The sequence below is a fragment of the Halichoerus grypus genome, chromosome 6, assembly GCF_964656455.1.
Source record: "Halichoerus grypus chromosome 6, mHalGry1.hap1.1, whole genome shotgun sequence".
Taxonomy (NCBI): domain Eukaryota; kingdom Metazoa; phylum Chordata; class Mammalia; order Carnivora; family Phocidae; genus Halichoerus; species Halichoerus grypus.
Window position 1 is genome coordinate 127,694,834 of NC_135717.1, and position 18,999 is coordinate 127,713,832.

At 40.4% G+C, this 18,999-nt stretch overlaps 1 protein-coding gene across 3 annotated transcripts; it reads left to right on the plus strand.

Annotated features, from left to right (window-relative positions):
- Positions 1–1,154: 1,154 nt before the first annotated feature.
- On the plus strand, positions 1,155–18,121 carry RXYLT1 (ribitol xylosyltransferase 1). 3 transcript variants are annotated; one of them, XM_078076215.1, is made up of 7 exons: positions 1,155–1,457; positions 2,268–2,423; positions 6,370–6,472; positions 10,416–10,730; positions 12,185–12,288; positions 14,298–14,391; positions 17,692–18,121. In XM_078076215.1, exons 1-7 carry the CDS (start codon positions 1,289–1,291, stop codon positions 18,107–18,109), a joined length of 1,359 nt encoding a protein of 452 aa, XP_077932341.1. In that variant the 5' UTR covers positions 1,155–1,288; the 3' UTR covers positions 18,110–18,121. The 3 variants fall into 3 exon arrangements, with proteins under 3 accessions (XP_077932341.1, XP_035926859.2, XP_077932343.1); XM_036070966.2 differs by lacking the exon at positions 12,185–12,288 and having other exon boundaries at positions 14,221–14,391; XM_078076217.1 differs by lacking the exons at positions 1,155–1,457; positions 2,268–2,423; positions 6,370–6,472; positions 10,416–10,730 and having other exon boundaries at positions 12,211–12,284; positions 14,221–14,391.
- Positions 18,122–18,999: the final 878 nt, after the last annotated feature.

Genomic DNA, 18,999 nt, shown 5'->3' on the forward strand with positions numbered 1-18,999 from the left:
GAAGACAGAGACCTGACCCCAAGAACATAAAATTCTGGAAAGGTTAAGTTTTTTGCTAATGGAGGAGATGGAAACTTTATCCAGAAATGTTAAGAAGACTGAATCAGGTTGGAGAGTTGAATTGGTCAGGACACAGCAAGTGAAGGCTCTGATGACCTCCGCCACACTTGTGTTCTACAAGCTCTCTGGCTACCAAGAATGCCAAACAAGTTGAAGGACAAAGCTAGACTCAGGGGCACCTGGCTGGCTGTCGGTAGAGTATGTGACTCTTGAACTCAGACCCCATGTTGGGCATAGGTATTACTTAAAAAAGATGCTAAATGCAACCGACAAAAAATTGTAGCCCAACTTCACAAGGACTTGACAAAGAAAGTTTATTGACAGCATTCAATTTTACAGCCTTTATTTGACAAGACTATATGCTTGTGTACACTCAAGTCGTATCATAGTAATAAAATTTTTCTCAAATATTTTAGTAAGGTATACATAATGAAATTTGCTATTCTAACTATTTCTAAGTGTACCATTGAGTGACATTAATTACATCCACAATGTTGTGCCACTATCACCACTTAACTTTTTTTTTTTTAACATTTTATTCTTAAGTAACTTCTACACCCAACTGTGGGGCTCGAACTCACAACCCGGAGATCAAGAGACCGTGCTCCACCAGCTGAGCCAGCCAGGCGCTCCACCACTTAGCTTTTTTTAAAGGACATGTATATCATTCATCTGTAATGTCACAGGCCCTCTGCTAAGCTCTGGGAACAAAAACTAGAAGGGACCATGCCTTCACATGGACTTCAGGGATCACAGTGGGTGCTGTTTAGGTCTGTGGTTTTTTTTTTTTCTTTACGGTCAGATAACAGGTAAGTTTTTATGTACTTGGGGAGGAGGACAGGGTTGAAAGAGGCCATCTGTACACTACGGAGATCAAGGAGCAGCGCGCTGTTAAGATGCGGTCTCCCAATGCCCAATTCCAAAGACTGATGCCAATAAGCTACCAAAGCCGGTGAAGGAGCCCCGCCTGTGGAGGGGCGGGGCGAAGCCCTAGGAGAGGCTTGGGAGGGGCTGAGGGCGGGGCCTGAGCTGGGCTGGCGCGAGGGGCGGGGTGGAGACGCCGGGGCGGCCCCTGGGCGGGGCTTGAGCGGGGGCGGGGTTGATTCGGGTGACTCCCTTCCCCCCGGCCTAGGCCTGCACCTGAAGCCGGCAGGGCAGGGCGCTGAGCGCCGGTCTCTTCTCCGGCCCAGCACCAGGGTGGCGGTGGCCGACGGGAAGCCCGAGTGGGATGCGGCTGACGCGGAAGCGGCTCTGCTCGTTTCTCATCGCCCTGTACTGCCTCTTCTCCCTCTACGCCGCCTACCACGTTTTCTTCGGGCGCCGCCGCCGGGCGCCGGCCGCGTCTCTGCGGGGCCTAAGGAAAGGGGCGGCCCCGGCGCGGGAGAGGCGCGGCCGAGGTAGGACACTGGGCTGCTGCAGACCCGGCTCGCGGGTCCGGGGGTGCCCCCGGGCTCCAGGCTGCGCCTCCCCTCCAGCTCTCGGTAGCGGGCCCTGGGCTCGGGCTCGGAGCGTGTGCGGCTGTCTCAGTCCTCGCCCGAATCTCACACGCCAGCCCCACTCCCCACCTTCAAAGCTGACTGGCGCGCACTCCGTGAAACACGTCTTGAACCTGCGAGGCATTGTCACAGAATGTCGGAGATTCTTGGGAATGCCGCTGGGTTTAAGACCTCTATTTCCTCCGTGACACAAAGAGCCTTCGCTAATCTTGCAGCGATTTGGGAAGGCCTGCGTGCCTTACCTCCAAATGGTGGTCCTCTGTCCTGGATTTTGACCTATGTCAGAATCGGACTCAGACTTATCTCTCCCTTTTTTCAGAATTGTGCACAGTAATATCTAAAACTGTTGGACACTTTCCATTCTGAAGTCAAGTTTTTATGTATAGGTTCCGTATACACAATCTATAAAGAATAGCGAAAGTTAAACTTGATACATATTATCCAGTTAGTTTAGAAGGTTTCATTTGGAAGAGATGATTTTGTGTCTGCTGTTAACATTCTATTTCTAAGATCTTTCAGAATAAAGATTTAATAAAAATTCTGATTTCCTTTTTTTTAATTGTATGTGTTTAAACAGTTCAAATGCAGTTGCTTTACCTCTATGAAAAGCTGAAATTAGCACGCCCTCACATCTAATTTAAAGGGCTTGAATTTATTTACATCTGCAGCTCTACCTTACTGATAAACACGGTTACTCTTTTTAAAACACAGAACAATCTACTTTGGGAAGTGAAGAATGGAATCCTTGGGAAGGAGATGAAAAAAATGAGCAACAACACAGATTTAAAACTAGCCTTCAAATATTAAATAAATCCACAAAAGGGAAAACAGACTTCCGTGTACAAATCTGGGGGAAAGCTGCCATTGGTAAGTTAATGTATAGAGCTAAGACATGTAAAAAGAATCCTAAATGTACTTTATTAATGTTAAATTCAATTCATTTTAATGCATTTAGTCTACTTCATCATTTGTTAAAGCATCATGATACATTTTTTTACTTTTCCTTAATATTTCATTTCTCCTTTCTGTTAGACAATATCTGTGGAAATACACGTACACAGGTATCTGTCGTTGGTCTTTGAGGACAGCTTTATTTGTAGATACAAAGTAGAATGTAAGTGTCATTATATAGAAATGCCTATGTCAACTGAATTTTCATGAATTTATGTATTTATTGGACACTTGACACACAAATATAAGATGTGGCCCCTGCACATGATGGCCAAACAAATTTGGGAAACATTAAACTGAACAAAGTTAAACAGGGTTCTTTATTACAGGCCATTCTCAGAGCCCTTAATATGCCAGTGTTCATTATAAATATGTAAGAGGGGGATATAGGATACAGTTAATTAAACTTGAATACCCACAAAAGCATTTTTGCTCTGAGTATCATGAGATTCTAGAGTTCCAAGTTATATATTATGCTCAATCAGAGAATGGGACCCTAAATGAGGGTTACAAGAGTCAGAAAGAATTAAGCGAATTAAAAGGGGCTTTGTTGGGCCTTTAAACATTGGATTTATCTACAGTAAGGTATATCGTAGAATAAGGTAGAAAGGACCGGAGGAGAAGAAAGTAATCAGAGAATGACGCTTTGCCCTTAGTGTTTCATAAATTTGCTTGCATGCAAATATACATCCTTGAAGATTACTACTGACCTCCAGATTTCAAGTACCTAGACCCAGGCTCCAATCATCAAGTTCTAGCAACTTTTTTCTTTATAAAATCTCTAATATTAATTTCATCCTTTAAATTCCCATTTCCCCATTCTAGTTTTTAATTAATTCTATTCTTCACAGGTTTTCATGTTTCCAGACTTTTCTCTTTGCAATTCAGTAAGCACAAAGTGACTAGATGAGTTTTATCAAACACTCCTTTTCATCAACCTATTCCCCAGGCAAATAGGATTCCAATTCCATTCCTATTCGAAAAGGAGGGAAAAAGGGGCACCTGGGTGGCTCAGTCAGTTAAACGTCAGACTCTTGATTTCAGCTCAGGTCATGATCTCAGCGTCGTGAGATTGAGCCCTGTGTCGGGCTCTGTGCTCAGTGCAGAGTTGGCTTGGAATTCTTTATCTGTCTCTCTCTTTCTGCCCCTTCCCCCACTGGCACTCGGTGTGTGTGTGTGTCTCTCTCTTTCTCTCTTGCTTTCACTCTCACTCTTGCTCTCAAATAAATAAAATCTTTTTTAAAAAGTGGAGGGGAGGGGGAGGAAAATGGAGTCACTGGTCCAAGCAATTCTAAATTCCAACCAGGCAAACTGTTAAGTTTCAAGGCCTGGGAAAAACCTGTGGCTCAGAACTTTGCTTCTGGTCTTGCAGCTCTCAATCCTTGCAGTCATCCTTCCTTTGTCATGAATGGTAGCATGTGCTTGCCGCTCAGTGGTTTTATCAGCCGGTATCCTACTATTAGGATTTGGGGAATCAATACCCTTCTTTCATTTCAACATCTCTCTGTCCCCTTTAGTCCAAGCCAGCAGTGTTTCTGCTGATAGAACATTTTCAAGAAGCTTGTGGGTCTCCTATCACAGGAAATTCACTCCATCAGACAAGAACTCTTCCAGGTCTTTCCTGGAGAATCTCATCTCTGTTTCTGGCTTCTGCTGAGTTGGCTGAGGAGACCCATAAATTACACCCCTAATATTCTCAATGAGCCCTCTATGTGACTGAATATTTTAACCTTTTAATCCTTTTGAGGCACTAGCAAAAAGATACTCAACTATATCCGTCACCTTCTTTCAGAAACACGCCTTTCTGACAGTGAATCTCCTAATTTTCCACCCTTTTGCAATTGAACAAGCTGAGAATTTCCCAAACCATCAAGTCCTGGCTCCTTCTTGCTTAAGTTCCTCGCTCAATCACTCTTTCCTCTTATATTTACTATAATCAGCAAGAAGAAACCAGGCCACAGCTTCAACACTGCTTGGAAATCTCTTCAGCTAAATATCCAAGTTTATCATTTACACTTTCCACTTTCCATATAACTTCTAGACACAATTCAACTAAGCATTCTGGTGCTATTATAACCAGGATCCCCTTTTCTCCAGTTTCTAGTAACATGTTCCTCATTTCCTTCTGAGCCCTCACCAGCAGCACTTTAACCTGCATATTTCTACTAATAGTCTGCTTAAATGCTTATAAAAATCAGTAAATGGTTTGTTTTTACTGTGCTTTTTCTCTTCTGAGTTCTCACCAGCTGAGTCACTAACACCCATACTTCTACCTATAACCTGTCCAAGGCAATCTAATGTAGGCATTTCTAAATCAAGCTCCTCAAAGTTCTTCCAGCCTCTTCCCATTACTCAATTCCAAAGCCACTTCCAGATTTTTGAGAATTTATTACAGCAGTATCTCATTTCCAGGTACCATAATCTCTAGTTTCCTGCCATAAGCAGTTACCAAAAATTTAGTGAATTAAAACAACACAATTTTATTATCTTTTTTTAATTAATATAATTGACATATAACATTGTATTGGTTTCAGGTATACAACATAATGGTTTGAGATATTTATATTTTGTGAAGTGATCAACATAGTAAGTCTAGTTAGTATCTATCACCACACATACTTTTTTTCTTGTGATGAGAACTTTTAAGATCTACTCTCTTAGCAACTTCCAAATATATAAAACAGTATTATTAACCATAGTCACCATAAACTTATAATCTTACATTTTTGAAGGTAGAAGTCTAAAAAGTGTCCACAGGGTTGTATTCTTTTTGGAGTCTCTAGAGGAGGATCTGTTTCCTTGACTTTTGTAGCTTCTTCAAGCTACCCACATTCCTTGACTCATGGCCCCACATCATTCCAACTTCTGCTTCCGTCCTCATACCTCCTTCCCTCACTCTGACACCCTTGCTTCCCTCTCGTGAAAACACTTATGATTACCTAGGGCCTATCTAGATAATCCAGGATAACCTTCCCACCTCAGCATCATTAATCACATATAGAAAGTTTCTTTTGCCATGTAAGATAATGTATTCATAGATTCTAGAGATTACATCCTCGGCCATCTTGGGTGGACAGGGAGGCATTATTGGGCCACCACACATGGAAAGCTTTATCTGATTGGCTAAGTGTTTAAGCACAGTCATTTTGTGTGTGTCCTTTTAGTACCAGGGCATAATGCGAATGGAATAAAGCACATCTGTCAATAAGTAAAACAGGGCTCCCAGATTACTTCCTTCTGCTTTCCTCCACTCTCAGAGCTTTCATTCAGGTGAAATCACAGTAAAATATCAGGGGCCACCCTAAGGAGAAAGATGCAAAGGCATTTGTCTGCAGAGGGCATGATGCAGTGAGGGATGTGTGTTCAAGTGAAGACGAGTTACTATCTCCCTGATGTATTGACTGTATACATATATGCGTGAGCTCCTCTGGTGGTGTTTGGCACAAAATGGTAAATTCCCCTAGTTTGTTAGAATATAGAAGCCATTCTAATCATATAGTAACTTACATTATAACACATGTCAGGATGAAGTAGGTAGTAAAAGTCCAACGAAAATTAGGGGTTTCTCAGGTTTAGAGTAAGAGAGGTTATTGTCTTTGATGTAACCCACATTCTGCCACATTTCACACTGACAAGCTCTGAATTCTGTCTCTCATACCTTAACCACCATATTGGTGATTTTGAGCTATTGCTTGGCAGAAGTGCCTGCCAGGGGACCAAAAAGGAATACAGTTTGCTTTCCTGGTCAACTTACATAAATGAGCAGAACATAAACTCATCTCACACACCAGAGTAAACCAGACAGTAAATGGATTTGTTCTTATTTTCTGTTTGTTTGTTTGTTTGATTGATTGATTACCAGGTTTGTATCTCTGGGAGCATATTTTTGAAGGCTTGCTTGATCCCACCGATGTGACTGCTCAGTGGAGAGAAGGAAATTCAGTTGTAGGAAGAACACATTACAGGTATTAATTGTGCAACATTAACGTTTGCTGTCTTTCTATACAATGTTTTATATAAATACGAGGAGAAAAATCAGAGGAAAACATATTTAGAGACAATATTTCCAGTTCAACTTGTGAAGAATAGAAAAGTGAATCTCATGAATATATATATTGTAGTTATAGTTTACCTGAACATTTTTACAAAATGCTTCCTTTTTTTAATTTTGTCGGTTTCATTTTTATCAAAACATTTCTGATTATATGGGAAGGTTCATGCTCCAAATTTTATAACATTTGATTGTTGATAAGCATTTAATATTCCATATCTTGAAGGAATGATATATAAACTTAAAAGTATTTTCATTTTTCTCTTTCATATACTAGTCATGTTCACATATTTTATAATACTCAAGTGGAAGCAAAGCTATTGTTATGAGTTGTGAAAATTTTATAAAAACATTTATATATGAGTCTTTCATGATTTGATGGTATAGATTATCATTTTAATGCAATTACTCAGAAATCTTTTTTTTATTTTTATTTTGTTAAGATTTTATTTATTTATTTGAGAGAGAGAGGGAGAACACAGAGGGAGAAGCAGACTCCCCACTGAACAGAGAGCCCAACACGGGGCTCAATCCCAGGACCCTGATCGTGACCTGAGCCGAACAATGGCAGACACTTAACCGACTGAGCCACCCAGGCTCCCCCAGAAATCTTTTTTTCTTTTTTCAGATTCAGTAAAACCAATGTATCATTAAGACTTTTTGAGTTTTTATTTTTATAAAACTTTTATCTATGATTCCATATTTTCTAAAGATTTTTAAATAGGTAGAATTGCGATTATTTTCTTTAGGAAAAAATGTGATAATATTGCTGTATGAAAGAGTGCTATTTTCTATTAGATTTTCTTTCTTGGGACATCTGGGTGGCTCAGTTGGTTAAGTGACTGCCTTCGGCTCAGGTCATGATCCCAGGGTGCTGGGATCAAGTCCCACATTGGGCTGCTTGCTCAGCGGGGAGTCTGCTTCTCCCTCTCCCTCTGCCTGCCACTCCCCCTGCTTGTGCCCTCTCTCTCTGTCAAATAAATAAAATCTTTAAAAAAAAAAAAAGATTTTGCTTTCTTATTGAAATAAAAATAATCATTTTAAATGCTTATTTCATGTAACAATTGTACTATTAGGGAAAAAAATGTCAACCAAAGATTCAGGTTTCTGTTAGGTTTCCATTTATTTCCCACAGAAATCAAAAAGAAAAGCTATGGTTAATCTCAATTTCATTTGAGTTTTCTCTGCTAATTCTTGTTTAGTTTTTAGACACTTGGAAAGCAATTTCATTTCATGTATCTTTTCAAAGTAATCATTCTTGAAAAGTAAACAGGTTTTTATGTTTTTTAAGATTTTATTTATTTTTTAAAGATTTTATTTATTTATTTTTAAGTAACCTCTATACCCATCGTGTGGCTCAAACTCATGTCCCCAAGATCAAGAGTCACACACTCCTCCAACTAAGCCAGCCAGGTGCCCCAAAATGGGTGAATTTTACAAAATGTAAATTAAAACTTACTCAGTATCTTGATCTTTAGAAATAAGTTCAACTTTTTCTTTTTTTTTTTAACCTTTTCATAAGTAGCAGATGTTAATTGAAAATACCATAATTGAACTCTGAAAACAATAAGTTAAATAATTTGGCATCTAGCTTTTGTTTTATCGAATAGATGGACAGTTATATATCTTGTGATAATTCCTGCATATGGACATACAGGACTCTGAAGGCAGTCTTTTAAGGATAAACAAAGGCCATGATGAGCAGAAGTAAGATTCCTCCTAAGAAATTAAAAATGAAGTTGCCCTATGAAATTAAACTGTAAATCAATATACGATAGATATGAGTAGAGATAGGCCAAGTTCCTTCAAGAGACAGAATAAGTCCCAGGCTCGCTTGTAACCTAGTTGAACATATTAATATAAAGAATGTATCAATAAGGCTTTTGTGCAGGTACATGAAGGAGAGATAATATTCAGTTCATTCAGTTCTGGAAACAGAAAGGAGAAGGGAAGTAGGGAGATGTTGCAGTACCTATTTAAGTAATAGTAAAAATAATAAAACTAATAACAGCAGCAAGACTCCTATAGTGATTCCTATGTGCCAGATACTGTTTTAAGCACTGTACATCTGTTAATGCATTTAGTCTTCAAAATAATCCTGTGAGGGTCACCTGGCAGGCTCAGTCAGTAGAGCATGTGACTCTTGATCTTGGGGTTGTGAGTTTGAGCCCCACATTGGATGTAAAGATGACTTAAAAATAAATCAACTTTTGGCAGCGCTGCTGCCGCCCGGTCACAGCCTCCTCGCCCACTGCACGCAGACGTGGCAAAAATGTCCAGCCCTACTGAGGCTGAGCCGTGCATCGAGTCTCTGATTGCTGTTTTCCAGAAGTTTGCTGGAAAGGAGGGTAACAACTGCACGCTCTCCCAAGACAGAGTTCCTAGCCTTCGTGAATACAAAACTGGCTGCCTTCACAAAGAACTGGAAGGACTCTGGTGTCCTTGACCACATGATGAAGAAAATGGACAATGGGCAGCTAGATTTCCAAGAGTTTCTTCACTTTCTTGATGGCGTGGCCATAGCTTTCCATGACTCCTTTACAAGGTCTACCCATTTCCGGAAGTAAATCTAAGGTGTCTTGGGCCTGCCCTCCAGACCGCTTCCTTTCCTTCAAAGCAGCCTCCCGATCATCGCCTCCTCCTCACATCCTACACGGACCCTGAGCCCAGAGCGTCCACTGCCCTTTGCAAGCCAGGCCAGTAGTTAATAAAGCAATAGCATTGTTTAAAGCACAATAAACAGAGTTTTAAAAAATTCAGTACTCAGATTTTACAAGTTCGTTTGTTTTTTAAAATTACATCTTTCTTTTTTTAAGATAGGCTTATAATTAAAAAGACTAATAAGTGATTATTACAATAACTTGGAAAATTCAGAAGATGTTGTCATCACTCATAATTCCGCTGTGCCCAGAATTCCAAAAACAGGGTTAGACAACATTTCGTCATGTCTACTTCCAGTCTTTTTTCTATGTATAGGATTATGTAATTAAAATTGTAGTACAGATACGATATTGTTTCTTTTTCACAGAGAATAAAATAACACATTCTCATTTACCCATCACGCAGAACCAACATATTCTAGCTCTCTGTCATATTTGCTTCAGATATTTAACTTTCCTCTTAAAAGAATTAAATATTCCCAGTAAAAGGGAAGCTTTCTTTGTACTATTTCCCAGTTCCTCTTCTCTTCTTCCTCCTCAGAGGCAACCCCTATAATGAATTTGGTGTGTATCCTCCCATTCATATTTTTATATTTGTACTTATACTAGATTTAAGCACAATTTTTATATTGCACTTTCAAATTTACATAGAATTGTCATATCTTATGAGTATTCTGCAGCTTGCTTTTTTCCTTAACATTATGTTTTTGAGACTTAACCTCCATGGATGTTTATAATGCCATCCTCCCTTTCTCAATTCATCACTTACATTTCATTCAGATAAAGAACGTTAACAGTAACTCCCACATAAAAGAGGTGGGAACTGCTTACACTATACAGAGGAGGAACTATACAGAGTTTCACATGATTCAACTGTGAATAGTTCACCAGCTCAAACTCTGGCTAGCATGTATTCTGAATGTGGTTAAAAGCAACAACCAAGCTACCACATTTCTGATTATCATATGCAGTTGATCTTACTACAACCAAAGCTTCCCATTAATTGACATCCATGCTCTATCATTCAAACTTGTTCAGGAAAACTTGCATTGTAGAAATTATGTTTCTAGAAAGAATACAGATTAAATCTCATTGTAGATTTTATGTAAAATGATTAAAAACTTCTGATCTCAAATACCTTTGTTCTGTTTTTGTTGGTTTGTCTCTTGTTCTTGTTTTGTTGTATTGTTTTAACAGCTTCATCACTGGCCCAGCTGTAGTCCCAGGGTACTTTCCCATTGATGTGAATAACGTGGTACTCATTCTAAATGGGAGAGAAAAAACTAAGATCTTTTATGCCACCCAGTGGTTACTTTATGCACAAAATTTAGTGCAAACTCAAAAAGTCCAGCATCTCGCCGTTGTGTTGCTTGGAAATGAACATTGTAATAATGAATGGATAAACCAGTTCCTCAAAAGAAATGGAGGCTTTGTGGAGCTGCTTTTCATAATATATGACAGCCCCTGGGTTAATGATGTGGATATCTTTCAGTGGCCTTTAGGAGTGGCAACGTAAGTACAAAATATTATTACATGTTTCTAGACTCTAAGACCTGAATTTCTGAATCAGGAAGATTGTACTTTAAATTTGTAATAAATGTAGTTCTGGTATCATCTGGGAGGCCAGGTACAATCTTTTCCATGGAAAAAATATGGTTTGGTCTCATGCTTCAGTAATAATAATGATGTTTTTAGAGTACTTTAGCTTTTTTTTTTTTTTTTGAAGATTGTGAGTGGGGAAGAGGGGCAGAGGGAGATGGAGAGAGAGAATCTTTTTTTTTTTTTTTTAAGATTTTATTTATTTATCTGACAGAGAGACACAGCAAGAGAGGGAATACAAGCAGGGGGAGTGGGAGAGGGAGAAGCAGGCTTCCCGTGGAGCAGGGAGCCCGATGTGGGGCTTGATCCCAGGACCCTGGGATTATGACCTGAGCCGAAAGCAGACGCTTAACGACTGAGCCACCCAGGAGCCCCTGGAGAAAGAGAATCTTAAACAGGCTCCATGCGTAGCACAGAGCCCAACTCGGGGCTTGATCTCACAACCCTGAGATCATGACCTGAGGCAAAATCAAGAGTTGGACGCTTAACCAACTGAGCCACCCCAGGCACCCCCAGAGTATTTTAGCATTTTATAAGGAGAGGGGATAAGTTACCTTTTTGTGTTTTAGAACTCCAAGGCATAGGATGAATTTTCAAGTTTATCAGTAGTGCCCTAAAGAGATGTTTAAACAGAGAATGGCAGACAGGCAGACCTACTTAAAACAACTATAGAATCTATATAATTTATAGTAAAAACAAAAAAAATCTTACTTGTAAAACAATATTAAGGAACACCTGGGTGGCTCAGTTGCTTAAGCGTCTGCCTTCGGCTCAGGTCATGGTCCCAGGGTCCTGGGATTGAGTCCTACATCAGGCTTCTTGCTCAGTGGGGAGCCTGCTTCTCCCTCTGCCTACTGCCCCCCGCCCCCGCTTGTGCTGTCTCTCTCGGGCTTTCTCTCTGACAAATAAATAAGTAAAATCTTTAAAAAAAAAAAAAAAAGAATTTAGAAAAGCAATATTAAATCAGGAGCATTCCATACCCCTGATTTGAGAGGATCATAATATGCTCAGATCTGTCACTGAGACTTGCTAAACTTGCACGAATCTCTTCTATAATAAGAGGAGTTAATTAAGTAATAACAAAGGCTTCTAAATATGTCTATAGAGTCTATAAAATGGAAACTTATTTTTTATCTTTCTGTTAATAGAGGGTTTTTAGCTGACTTTAAGATAAGTTAAACTTAGATCCAGCACTAGTACAGAAACCCCAGGGGTTCTGTCTCTTGTTCGCTGTATCGACAGAGTCTAAAACCAAGCCTGCATAGAGTAGAGAGTGAATACTTGCCAAATGGATGAATTACAAGAAATTTCATTAACATGTTTTTTGAATCAGATATTCATTATTCATTCTTATCACTTTTTACCAGATGGGACCTTAAACTACTGCTTAGTTGGCTACACAAATATCACCAGAGAAGCGTATTAACAAGACATCCTTCCTGGCCTACCCTGCAGTATTCCAACTTAGTAGGTTTGTGGTAGCATCCGACAAAAAGGTTTATATTAAGTATAGCCAGATATAAGACCTTTGAAAATTCTGTCCCGTGAGCAGAGCTCATACTTGTAAAATGCTCTGAAACAAAATTACTCTTTCATAGTAACACTACATAGCCTATTCATACAATTTCCATACATTGGATGGAAACTCTGTAATTCTTTTATTGTTGGACTAGACCAATATCCTTTTTATAGATAAGTGCTTTTCAAGCAGAAGCAGTTTTGCCTCCCAGGAGACACTTGACAATGCCTGGAGGTCATTTTTGGTTGTTACAAGTGGAAGGGCGACAATGGCATCTGGTGGGTAGAGGCCAGGGACGCTGCTAAATATCCTACAAGGTAGAGGACAGCCTCCACAACAAAAAATGAACTAGCCCAAAATGGCAGTAATGCCAAGGCTGAAAAAACCTGTGATAGAATGTTATATAAAGCGTCACCCTTATAGGAGGGTTGTATTGTTTGGTCTCTAGTATTTCCAAATGCCCATGAGAAGGGGTCAGTTGCAGCAGGCCTCTTCTGTATGGCATGCAAGGGCTTTTTTATATTTTTTTATTAGTGTTTTAAAAGCTAGGGTTGGTTTTTTTTAAGATTATTCATTTTAGAGAGAGAGAGCGGGGAAGGGGCAGAGGGGGAAGGAGAGAGAGGTTTTTTTTTAATTTTTTAAAATATTTTATTTATTTATTTATTTATTTGACAGAGAGATAGCGAGAGCAGGAACACAAGCAGGGGGAGTGGGAGGGAGAGAAGCAGGCTTCCCGCTAAGCAGGGAGCCCGATGTGGGGCTCGATCCCAGGACCCTGGGATCATGACCTGAGCCGAAGGCAGCCGCTTAACCAACTGAGCCACCCAGGTGCCCCAGGAGAGAGAGTCGTAAGCTGACTCCACGCTGAGTGCAGAGCCCACCTTGGGGCTATATCTCACGACCCTGAGATCATGACCTGAGCTGAATCCAAGAGTCGGAAGCTTAACTGACTGCACTACCCAGGTGCCAAAGTATTTTTTAATCTACTTTACGGGTGCCTGGATGACTCAGTTGGGCGTCCAGCTCTTGATTTCAGCTCGGGTCATGGTCTCAGGGTCCTGGGATTCAGCCCTGCGTTGGACTTCCGTGCACTCTGCGCAGAGTCTGATTGGGAATCTCTCTCTCCCTCTCCCTCTGCCCCTCCTCCCGCTTGCATACACCCTCCTCCAATAAGTAAATAAATAAATGAATAAAATCTTTTTTAAAAATCAACCTATAAGAGCCCGTTTTTAAAAATCTACTTTAAAAGCCTTTGGAGGGCGCCTGGGTGGCTCAGTTGGTTAAGCGACTGCCTTCAGCTCAGGTCATGATCCTGGAGTCCCGGGATCGAGTCCCACATTGGGCTCCCTGCTCAGCTGGGGGTCTGCTTCTCCCTCTGATCCTCTTCCCTCTCGTGCTCTTGGTCTCTCATTCTCTCTCTCTCAAATAAATAAATAAAATCTTTAAAAAAATAAATAAATAAAAGCCTTTGGAAAATTGGAGCTCTTTGCTATAGAAATGTGTATTCTGTAATCTTTCCATCACCTGGCTACAACAGTCATTAAAGCATGATCATTATGAATGTGGATTATTTATACTTTGAAGGTCTTGAATTCAACCTTCCTTATAACCACAAGTGGAAGTTGAAGAGTAAAAAAAAACATTTCAGGCACGTAATCTCTATAGCAATTTCATAAAAGATGTCAATGTGAGGTTATTTTTTTAAGTTAGTAGATTCAGGGACTTTTCCAAAGTAAGCATGGAAAATTACAGTTTGAGGTTTAGAAAATCATACTTGAAATCTCTTCTCTCTGCATCATGATGCTACCTAAGATGTTAGGTTATACAGTCATTTGCCAATCCTATTGTCATATGTTATTAACTCATATGTACTTATTTCTGTAGATACAGGAATTTTCCTGTGGTGGAAGCAAGTTGGTCAATGCTGCATAATGAAAGGCCCTACTTATGTAATTTCTTAGGAACCGTTTATGAAAATTCATCCAGACAAGCACTAATGAACATTTTGAAACAAGATGGGAACGATAAGCTTTGTTGGGTTTCAGCAAGAGAACAGTAAGTTCTATGTTTACTTGATTCACCCATTTTGTTCTCTAGTTCGAGAGTTGCATTATGTAGCAGCACAGGTCTCCAAAGAGACATTGTTAGCTTCATTAATACCAGTCTTTCTGCAGAAGATATATCAGTAATTAAGGCTGTGTAGAAACTGGGTTGTATGCATTTAAAATGGGGAGAATCTCCTATAGCTAGAGTCCATCCTGAAGAGAAATACTAGTAACTATCCTATGCAAATGTCAATTGTCTGAGATTCCTCAATGATGTTTGTCAGTTAGACCTGACACACAACGATTATGAGTGCCAGTAAGGTCTTAGGTTCATCCCTGAGATGTTTGGTCGACCAGTTTCAGTGTTCCAAGAGTGGCATGAAGTACTCCTCACACCTTCAGGGAACTGACACCACCCTGACGACAGGAGAACAGGACATACTATTCTTTGAATCCCCAGATCTAACATAGGACCTTACACAAATAGGCCTAGGATAAATGGGGAGTGGATGGTTGGATGGATGGATGGATGGATGGATGATGGATGGATGGATGGATTTAACTTCCTTCCATCTTTTGCATGGTAATCATGAAACAGGTGTTCATGGAGTGAAGGAAGAAATCTTGGAATTATTCCTTTTGTTTTTAAATAAATAAATGCAATTTCATGTGTAGAATCATCAAAGAAGAAATGCCTAAAAAATGTCCTTCCAGATCTAAAAATATATTAATTGTAGCAGATATTCTCTTTTTGTTTTTGTTTTTGTTTTGTTTTGTTTTAAAGATTTTATTTATTTATTTGAGAGAGAAAATGAGAGACAGAGAGCATGAGAGGGAGGAGGGTCAGAGGGAGAAGCAGACTCCCCACTGAGCAGGGAGCCCGATGCGGGACTCGATCCCGGGACTCCAGGATCATGACCTGAGCCGAAGGCAGTCGCTTAACCGACTGAGCCACCCAGGCGCCCCAGATATTCTCTTTTTGAAAGCATAACTCCCAATTCTAAGAACAGATGTAGAGTTAATGTAACCGTACTATATCCATTCAGTCAACAACTGTTTTTCAAGCAACTGCTATATGCCAGGAACTATCTCAGCTATGAAGGATACAGCAGTGAACAAAACAGTCAAAAGTCCATGCCCTCTTAGAACTTAAATGTTTGTTGGAGGAGACAAACCAGTAAAATATATTGTGTGTCAGATACATGATAGATGCCATGTAAAAACAGCTGAGCAGAGGAGGGATGTAGAGAGGACGAGGGATCAAGAGTGGAGCACCTGCTGTTATAGAATGGCTAAGGAAAACTCCAGTATGAAGATTACAGATAAGCACAGGCCTGAAGAAAGTGCAGGGGTGAACCCTGTGTCTATTTAGGAGAAGGGTAGTCCAGGCAGAGGGAAAGCAAATGTAAAGAGCCACAAGGGGACAGTGTACCAGGAAAGGAGTGAATGAGGGCAGTGTAAAATATCAAAGTTTATTGTAGGAATAGAATTATTCTTGCAATTTCTCTTACAGCCTTGAGCCGGGAGGTGGAGTAGGTGTCCTCCTTGCTTCTCATTGCTGCTTCCAGACCATTCTCCCCTTTCCCTCCCTACAGCCTCCCATTTTGAATATCTTGTCAGCAAACAAAACCATCCATTGCTCTTTTTCTTTGAAGTCATTTACTGACCCTGGGGTTTATCTCCTTACTTCCATGAAGAGTTTAGTTCTGGCACACTCTCACTCTCTCCCATGTTACTCCAACCTAATTCTTGGTGATTCCCAATCTATATAGATGGTCCTTCTGCCACCTTTGTCTTACGGTTCCTTTACCCCCCGTCTTCCAGTGATCTGGTCCTCCAGTTGGCCTTGGCCATGCAGTGTCCTGCTCATTTCTTAGACCTTATCATTACACATACTTCATCTTTGTGATCTCAAGTTCCAGCATCTCTCTGTGTAACCACCATTTTCTGTCATTTCAGCTCACTCCCTATAATTAATTGACTCCAACAATTTAGCTGGGATTTATAATTCATTGTTCCTACTACTTTTCATTGTCCTTTGCTCACCTCATCTTTACTTTCTTCTTTTCCACTCTTAAATTTCATAGTCAACTATGACTGATACACATTCAAATCCCTAGTTCCCTAATGGAGCAAACCCTAACTCTGGTAAAATCCAGCTCTCTTACCTGCACCATGCGGCCAAACACACACACACAGAGAATTGTGCCAATAGACCTCACTTTAAATACGTGACCTTGACTCTCAAGTGCCCAGCAATCATACGTTCCCCTTGTCCGTGTGTTCTCCCTCTCTCCTACAAGACTGCTTCGTACCTTCTTCTCTCTTCATTACCTTCTGACCCTATTGCTTATTTCACTGAGAAAATAGGAATGGTTGGGAGAGAATGTCTAGCTTTCTAAAGGTCTCTCAACTTCTACCTTTGTCCCTATACAGTCTATTCTCAACACAAGGGCCAGATTAATTCTGATAAAACACGGGTCAGGTCAGTCACCCCTCTGATCACAGCCCTCCATGATGGGATGCTCTGACTTCATCTTCCCTCCTCTTCCCCTCTGCTCTCCTGCTTCAGCCACCCTGGCCTCCTTGCTGTTCCTTGGCCTTGCCAGGCACACACCGTCTCGTGGCTTTTGTACTTGTACTGTACTCGGTTCCCCCCTGAAACGTCTGCGTGGTTTGCTGCCTCACCTCCAGCTCTGTGCTCAGACGCCCCTGCAATGAGACGTTCCCTGATTACCTCCTTAAAACTGCAACACTGCTGGCTCAGAAACTCCCTCCTCGCTTCTCTGCTTTATTTTTCTTCATAGTACTTAACACCTAAATAACATACTGACCTGACTTGTTTACTATCCATCTCCATCACTGGAACTAGAATGTAAGCTCTGTGAGGGCAGGATTTTGGAGGGTGGGGTAGAGAAAGAAGACCTGGCACTCAGAAAACATGGGCTGGGGGTGCCTGCCTGGCTGGCTCGGTTGGTAGAGCGTGAGACTCTTGACCTCAGGGTTGTGAGTTCAAACCCCACGTTGGGTGTAGGGATTACTTAAAAATAAAATCTTTAAAAAAAAGAAAATATTGGCTGGATTAACATTCATTCAGAAATTTTGTGGTGACTACTAGATTTAAACATATGTCGCTGTAAACTTTTCAAATTCTTAAATATTTTCAAGAAATCTATTTGGGCAAGATTTTATTTCTCTCTTCTGCCGTCATCTCTATAATGTGTTTACCATTTCCTGTAGCTGACATTTTCTCTCACAAAAAACATGCTTATTAAAGTGAAAACAACAGTTGTTTTTCTGATTTTTTTAGGTGGCAGCCTCAGGAAACAAATGAAAGCCTTAAGAATTACCAAGATGCTTTGCTTCAGAGTGATCTCACATTGTGCCCAGTAGGAGTAAACACAGAATGTTATAGAATATACGAGGCTTGCTCCTATGGCTCTATTCCCGTGGTAGAAGATGTCATGACAGCCGGCAGCTGTGGAAATGCATCTGTTTACCGTAATTCTCCTCTGCAGCTACTCAAGTCCATGGACGCTCCTTTTATCTTTATTAAGAACTGGAATGAACTACCTGCTGTTTTAGAAAAAGAGAAAACTCTAATTTTACAAGAAAAGGTTCAAAGAAGAAAAATGTTACTCCACTGGTATCAGCACTTCAAAACGGAGCTAAAAATGAGATTTACTAATATTTTAGAAAGTTCATTTTTAATGAATAATAAAGGGTAACTGTTAATTATCTTTTTGAGCTAAGATCTGATTTTTAAAGTCATTTCTAATACTTGATGTGTGTGTGTGTGTGTGTGTATAAATGTTCTTTGAGGTACCCTCATAGACCCTAGATTATGTAATGTCAACTAAGTGCTCCATCGTTGGGTCACTCCTGAAAATGAAGATGTTACTCAAACTCACTTTTACTAGGTCAGATGATTTAACATTTATCAACTCTTCTCATCCATTCAGATCCATTCTAGGGAAGCAGCATTCTATGGTGGAAAGACAGCTTTGGAGTCAGATAGAACCTGGGTTGAAACCTTGCCTCCGCACCTACTACCTGCGGACCTTGAGGAAGCCATATAAGTGTCCTGAGTCTTAGTTCCTTTCAATGTAAAATGAAGACAATGGTACCTCCTAGGTTAAGTTTTAAAAAAGAAATATAAAGTATCCAATATATATAGTAAATGCTAAATAAATACTAATCTCTTTTTTTTTTTTAAAGATTTTATTTATTTGACACAGAGAGAGAGAGAGAGAGCACAAGCAGGGGGAGCGGCAGGCAGAGGGAGAGGGAGAAGCAGGCTCTCCGCTGAGCAAGGAGCCCAATATGGGGCTCAATCCCAGGATTCTGGGATCGTGACCTGAGCCGAAGGCAGCCGCTTAACCGACTGAGCCACCCAGGTACCCCTAAATACTAATTTCTAATTCATTTTTCATTCCTTACTAGTTAATAATAGAATTAAATTTAAATATTTTAATACATGCTCAGTTACATAATTTGGGAATAATCACATACTGAGATGCGCCTGGGTGGCTCAGTTGTTAAGCATCTGCCTTCGGCTCAGGTCATGATCCCAGGGTCCTGGGATCGAGCCCCGCATCGGGCGGGCTCCCTGCTCTGC